This window comes from Quercus robur, chromosome 5 (assembly GCF_932294415.1).
Source record: "Quercus robur chromosome 5, dhQueRobu3.1, whole genome shotgun sequence".
NCBI classification, from domain to species: domain Eukaryota; kingdom Viridiplantae; phylum Streptophyta; class Magnoliopsida; order Fagales; family Fagaceae; genus Quercus; species Quercus robur.
The window spans coordinates 81,513,418-81,520,454 of record NC_065538.1 but is presented as its reverse complement, the minus strand read 5'-3'; the positions used below and the strand labels follow the sequence as shown (position 1 = coordinate 81,520,454).

Sequence of the window (7,037 nt, the reverse complement as noted above, 5' to 3'; positions counted from 1 at the left end):
TATTATCACAAACCATAATCACTGTACAATAAATGTAGCCATCCGGATACAACTAGACTACAAGGTCCGGTGTTTTACTTTTGTTTTTGTCAAAAGAGAAATGCTAACAATTGTCCTTAGGGCACTGGTTAAGAATCTAATTAAAGAAAGTTTTTATGAGAAAAGAAAAAAAATAATTAATGTTTTGACAGTTTTTTTCATTTCCCATAAAAGTGATGTCAAAACTTTTCTAAAATAGATTGTTAACAAGTGTCCTAAGGACACTCATTAGCATGACCCTTATCAAAATATGGGATAGCGATGTTTCATGTTTAATCAATATGGTCGTGGTCCTTTTAGTAATGAAAAGTCTTTAAGTTTTCAGCTTTTGCGAGAGATTTCAAAGAAATGTGTGGAAAAAGAAGCAAAATTACTGCTCCTCGCATTCAAAATCGTGATGCACACAAACCTAAATATTTGTACTATATATGTGGGAAAAAGAATCAATCACGGCTCCGGTCATAAAAAATCATTATTATCACGAACCATACTCATTGTACAATAAATGTAGCCATGTGGAGCCATGTGGGAGTTATACAATGGGTCCTATTAAAGGACCCGACCCCCCCGCACCCAACATGGGTGGGTCTATAAACAATGGTCTGAATAGTTTGGGGGCATGAACAAGTTATGGGACTCGTACCTCGAAATACAAACATGTCAGTTCTTCTAGTCTTGCTATGTTGCTTTTGTTTAGAAATTGTCTCTGCCACGGACACCATTACATTTTTTCAATCCATCAAAGACCCGGACTACATAATCTCCAATGGGAGTTCTTTCAAACTGGGATTCTTCAGCCCAGAAAATTCTACCAATCGCTACCTCGGAATATGGTATAATAAAAAATCTGTCTTACCTGCCCAATGGGTAGCTAACAGAGATAAACCCCTCAAGGATTCTTCTGGGGTTCTTACTATATCTGAGGATGGAAATCTTGTACTATTAAACGGACGAAAGGAGATTCTTTGGTCATCAAATGTTACGAACTCTGTTGTCAATTCAAGTGCCCAGCTTTCAGATTCGGGGAACCTAGTCTTGCGAGAAAACACTACAGGGACAAAATTATGGGAGAGTTTCCAAAATCCTTCTGATACACTCTTGCAAACAATGAAATTTAGTACCAATGTAAGAACAGGTGAGAAAGTGCAGTTCACATCATGGAAAAGCCACTCTGATCCATCCATTGGAAGCTTCTCTTGTGGTATCCAACCTCAAAGTCTTCCTCAAATATTCATTTGGAAAGAGGGTAGCCCCCATTGGCGCAGTGGTCCATGGAACACTAGGATCTTTATTGGAACACCAGAAACAGATACGGTGTTTCACGATGGATTTAGTCTCGTAGAGGATCAAGATGGAACATATTCTTTCAGTTGTTCTTATGTGACCGATTCTTTGTTTCATTATGTCCTGACTACCGAAGGAGATATAGTGGAAAGATATTGGGATTATAAGAAAAAAGAATGGGGGATTGTGTGGAATGCTGTGCAGAGCGAGTGTGATGTTTATGGTACGTGTGGGGAATTTGGAAGCTGTAACTCACAAAGTTCGCCAATTTGCAGCTGTTTACCTGGGTTTGTGCCAAAGAACACAGAAGAATGGCGTAGCGGAAATTGGACTAATGGATGTGTGAGGAGGACACCATTGCAGTGTGAGAGGGTGAACAGTACCGGTGGTGAAGCCGGCAAAATGGATGGGTTTTTGAAACTGAAAATGATGAAGGTGCCAGACCTCACAAATTCGTCACCTGCTCATGAAGACTATTGCAGACAGCAGTGTTTAGAGAATTGTTCTTGTATAGCTTATGCATATGATATTGGCACGGGTTGTATGTCATGGACTAGAAGCTTAATTGACACACAGAAATTCTCCAGCGGTGGAGTTGATCTTTACATTCGTGTTGCCTATTCAGAACTCGGTGAGTTGTTTTGTACTGCTGGTCCAGTTGTTAGGTATTGCGGAGTTAATACTTTTTTATGATTTACAGATACAGAGGGAGATGTGATAAAAATAGTCAGAATCACCGTGATCATAGGAACAGTTTTTACTTCAGTCTGCATATTCATATTGTGGAGGTGGATGGCTAAACAAAAAGGTAATATTTCCACTATAAGTAACAGCACAATGGACTAGGAAATGTTTCTATATATTAGAAATTACTCACAATGTAGTAAAAATCAGCAAGGAGAAACAGAGAAAATGGGATTTTATTATTCAACAGAGGAGAAGCACATAAACAATTTCCAAGTGAAAACATGCTTGGAGACAATCTGAACCAAGTTGAAGTCCAGGAGCTACCACTATTTGATTTTGAGAAGCTGGCGAGTGCAACAAACAACTTCCATCAATCTAACAAGCTTGGCCAAGGTGGATTTGGTCCTGTATATAGGGTAATGGTAAATTATTTGAATATGTAGTTAATTATGTAGTTAATAATTTGAATATGTAGTTAATTATTTGAGTTTTATTCGCAAGGAAAATTAATAGATGGACAAGAAATTGCTGTAAAAAGACTTTCCAAAACCTCTGGACAAGGCTTAGAAGAATTTATGAATGAGGTGGTGGTAATATCTAAACTCCAACATCGGAATCTTGTAAAGCTCCTTGGTTGCTGTGTTGAAGGAGAAGAGAGGATGTTGATCTATGAATACATGCCAAACAAAAGTCTGGATGCATTTCTATTCGGTTAGTTAATTTTGATTCCCTTTTTTTATACAAGAATATTTCACCTTTTTATTTTTTAATTTTATAATTTCGTGCATAGAAATTGCTAAAGATGTCAAGGGCTAATCCTAGTCACAAGTCTATTATAAACCTCTAATACGAGTTTATTATATCCAATCCTACTCAGAGTCCTTGTACAGTACTCCTAATCCTACTATAGTACGTGCACCATGTTAATTCCCTTTGTTCTTTCTTTTTCTCTTTCTTTCTTTATTTGTCCTTTTCATATTTTCTAATATATATCAATTTAATTTTGCTCTCTTTTTATACGGTATTAGTAAATCTGGAGTTATCGTGGTTTAGCCTTAGAGACTAACATCCACAACAGAAGCTCTTGATAGCTAAATCTCTGTTATTAAACTCTATGTATTACAGCGAACCCATTAAAGAATATTTATAGTAGACTCAATTCTAAACTAACAATAAGTAAACTATGTTACAATACTTAAATTATGATTTCTTTTTTTGCACTCCAAATAAGATTATAATTACATTACTTAGATTCTATGTATCATCGATTAGAAACAATGAACCTGGACTAGAGTTATATAACAGATTTGTGCCTTGACTCAAATTAGATGTTATTTTTTTAACAGAAATATTTTGTCACTGTGTTATGAGATAATGGAACAATATTCTTTGCTGTGGTACTTCAGTTGAAACATAATTTTCTGATGAATTTTACCAAATAAACTTTTGCAAACTTCATATTCATTCATCTTGTAAGTTTAATTCTCACGTTCTTTCTCCTGTTTCATTTTGATTAAATTCATTAGATCCACACAAAAATGAATTGCTAGATTGGACAAAACGCTTCAACATTGTTGAAGGAATTGGTCGAGGTTTGCTATACCTTCATAGGGATTCCAGATTAAGAATTATTCATAGAGATCTAAAGGCAAGTAACATCTTGTTGGATAAAGAACTAAATCCAAAAATATCAGATTTTGGTACGGCCAGAATTTTTAGAGGTAATGAAAACCAGGGTGATACTAAAAAGGTCGTCGGAACTTAGTAAGTACACTTGATTTGTTAAATTTAATTTGTTAGCAATACTAACATATGAGATGATAAGATCTGGATGTGTTTTATTGTTGGAATTCAGTGGTTATATGTCCCCTGAATATGCAATAGAATGGCGATTTTCAGAGAAATCAGATGTCTTCAGTTTTGGAGTGTTGTTACTAGAGATAGTTAGTGGAAGAAGAATTAATTGCTTTTATGATGAAGAGCAGTCCCTGACCCTTTTAGGACTAGTAAGTCATCTTATTGCCTCACTTTTGAAAACCTCCATTGCTCTGTTTTTCTTTCAATAAGTTTCGGTATTTGTGCAAACAATTCCTATATTTTTTTTCATTTTCCAGGCATGGAAATTGTGGAATGCAGACAACATTGTAGCATTAATAGACCCGATGATATATGAACCATGCTTTGAAATGGAAATGTTGAGATGCATACATGTCGGGCTGTTGTGTGTGCAAGAACTTGCTAAAGATAGGCCGACTGCATCTGTTTTTGTTTCTATGCTTAAAAGTGAAATTGTCGATCTGCCTCGTCCAAAGAAACCAGCATACACTGAAAGGCAGATGGACTTAGATACAAAGTGTAAGGTTGAATTTATTCAACCATCTAATTGGCTTTATTCCGTGCCAAATTTGCTTGTAATTCAGCATTTAGTAACCCTGTATTTAGGTGGGATTGTTGTAAGGGTAGTGAGTGAGATAGTGTGAAGATTGCTCAAGAGTGTGCAAGAAAACAGAGTGTCGCGGCTGGGACTCGCGGCTGGACTCGCGGCTTCAACCCGCCAGAAGATGCACACGTGCCAAGCATGCTGGAAGATGAACAGTCATGCTAGCTGGAGCACTACAGGACAAAACAGGACAACTGGCCATACGGTTAACTCGCGACTTAGTCAAGCCGCGAGGTCAAGCCGCGAGCCACCCCTGTTTTGGAAAAACCTGACGTTTCGCATTCCACTCCACTTCAGTATAAATACCCTTTTAACCCACGATTGAAAGAGAGCTTCCAGAGAGAATTTTGAGAGAGAAACCCTAAAGAAAAACCAGATTGTTTTACCCACAATCTCTACCTTAGAGTCTCATCAAAATCCCTCACTCTCTTCCTCTCCATTGTCAAATCCTTGAGAGGCCTTTATACCAAACCTGGTTCTCACCATTATCATCTCTGTGAGACAGACGTTTGGAGTTCTGGGAAGCAGTTAGGAAGGAGCCAATATTCATTGGTTGATGCTACGGTGTAGTAGCGGAATCCGGAAAGCTAGAAAAGAAAAAGGTTCGGCGCAACCTCGTTGGAGCAAGAAGCTTGGAGGGCTTAGGTGCATTGGGTAGATTAGGCTTGGAGGGTCTATTGCTGTCCTTGTATCCCAACTGTATTTTCTAGTGGATTGATTACCGCTTGGAGGGCGGCGGAGAGGTTTTTCGCCGAGGTCTTCGGTTTCCTCTTCGATAACATATCTGGTGTTATCGCTGTGTTTGCATCTTCCTTCCTCTCTATCTCTGCCCTTACATTATCTGCTATGGTTTATTTTGTTGTGGCTTAGATAGTTGTTTAATCAATTCCATGTTATAGCATATGTTAAGTTTCCGCACACTAGTTGTTTAACATATTGCGTGTGTTGATTAAATTGGTTTTTGGGGGTCTAAACGTTCAAAAGTGTTTTTGTACACGTTTTTGAACTTTCACAAAGTATTCTCAAAGCAGCCAAAATATATGCTCTGTTAACAACGTTACTATTACAGTGGCTCAAGGTCGATAGGTAGCACGTGTTGAACATAATCATGTCGCGGTTATTTAATTGAACTGAATGAATATTCTAAATCACTGCACATGAACTTTTTATTAGAGAAGCAGTAGAATTTATTGAATTTTATCTTACACAATTTAACTGAAATATTTCTGTATTTCCGTATTCCAGTTTTTTTTTTTTTCTTTTTTCATATGGTATCAATACAAATTCATCTGTTCCCCTTTAATTTCCAGCTTGAGTCCCTGGTCAAACATTCAATCTAAGAACTAAAGTATATAACCATCTTCTGTTGGTACAATTACGAAGATTTATCTTTCTTTAACAAACTATTTTAAATATATTATGGTGAATATAGAAAAGAATAGAGGAAATGAACAAGAATTACTGAATGCAAAGACTTCTCTATTCGGTATGTTTTGTATGTATAGGAGAGGGGTATACATTGAGATTTCAGAGAGTTATACTGGAAAGAGTTTACCTAGGACCTTAATTGACATGCTTTGATTCAAGTCATGACTTTTTTTTTTTTTTTGATAAACTTCAATCTTTATTGCAGAAAAAACGAAACAAAACTACGGTCTGCCTTACACACCAAAGCTAACACATCTTTGGTTCAAGTCATGATTGAGGACAGAATACATGTACAATAAATATGAAAATTATTTTGCATTAACTATAATAGATATACTAATGGCTCAAGCCAACTTGATTTTGAAAATGAGATCACAAAGACTGCTAGGTGGATGAAATTTTGTGAACACATTGACAAGTTGATCTTCAAACGAGACAAATTTCAAGTGAATGCTATTATGGTGAAGATGGTGACAGATGAAGTGGCAATCGATGTCAATGTGTTTGGTGGGCTCGTGGAGCAATATGGATAGCACTCCAATTGTGATAGTCGATATGGGTGCTAGTCGTGTGAGGAGCATCCGAATGTGCTAAGGGCCATTGAAGCCATAACAGTTTTGAAGTGGTATTGGCGAGGGCTCTACATGCAACCTCTATGTTGGAGCGGGCAATGGCATATATATTGCTTCTTACTACACTAGGAAGGGAGGTACCAAGCAAAAGACAATAGCTAGTGGTAGGAACCAACCCAATTGGCATCAACTAGGAGCCATTGAAGCCATAGAAGTTCATAAGTTTTATTGGAGAGGGCTCTATACTATACCTCAGTGCTCGAGCAGGTAATAACCAATTTCCAATTATTCCGTACACTTAAACCAAATTCTCTATAATATAAGAAGTAAACCAGTAAACCAGACTCTCTACTTGGTACACTTAAGGATGATTTACCTCTCTAACACAAAAGGTTTTGGCTTATTAGGGGTTAATGTCTATTCCAAAAGTTGCTAAATAATATGTGGCACGTACATATACCAATAACAAATGAACTTTCATATTACAAAATAGACCGCATACCTGAGAGCATGGTCTTCACTTTTTAAACTTAAATCAATTGAAGGTCTTGGCCTTGGAAGAACCGATGATCTAAATAAAGCCTTGA

The 7,037-nt window shown here is 37.0% G+C and overlaps 1 protein-coding gene across 1 annotated transcript; it reads left to right on the top strand.

Moving 5' to 3' along the window:
• Positions 1–633: 633 nt before the first annotated feature.
• On the top strand, positions 634–6,411 carry LOC126728823 (G-type lectin S-receptor-like serine/threonine-protein kinase At1g11330). The gene is made up of 8 exons (XM_050434589.1): positions 634–1,954; positions 2,024–2,131; positions 2,218–2,426; positions 2,499–2,721; positions 3,537–3,774; positions 3,866–4,016; positions 4,125–4,363; positions 6,210–6,411. Exons 1-8 carry the CDS (start codon positions 670–672, stop codon positions 6,409–6,411), a joined length of 2,655 nt encoding a protein of 884 aa, XP_050290546.1. The 5' UTR covers positions 634–669.
• Positions 6,412–7,037: the final 626 nt, after the last annotated feature.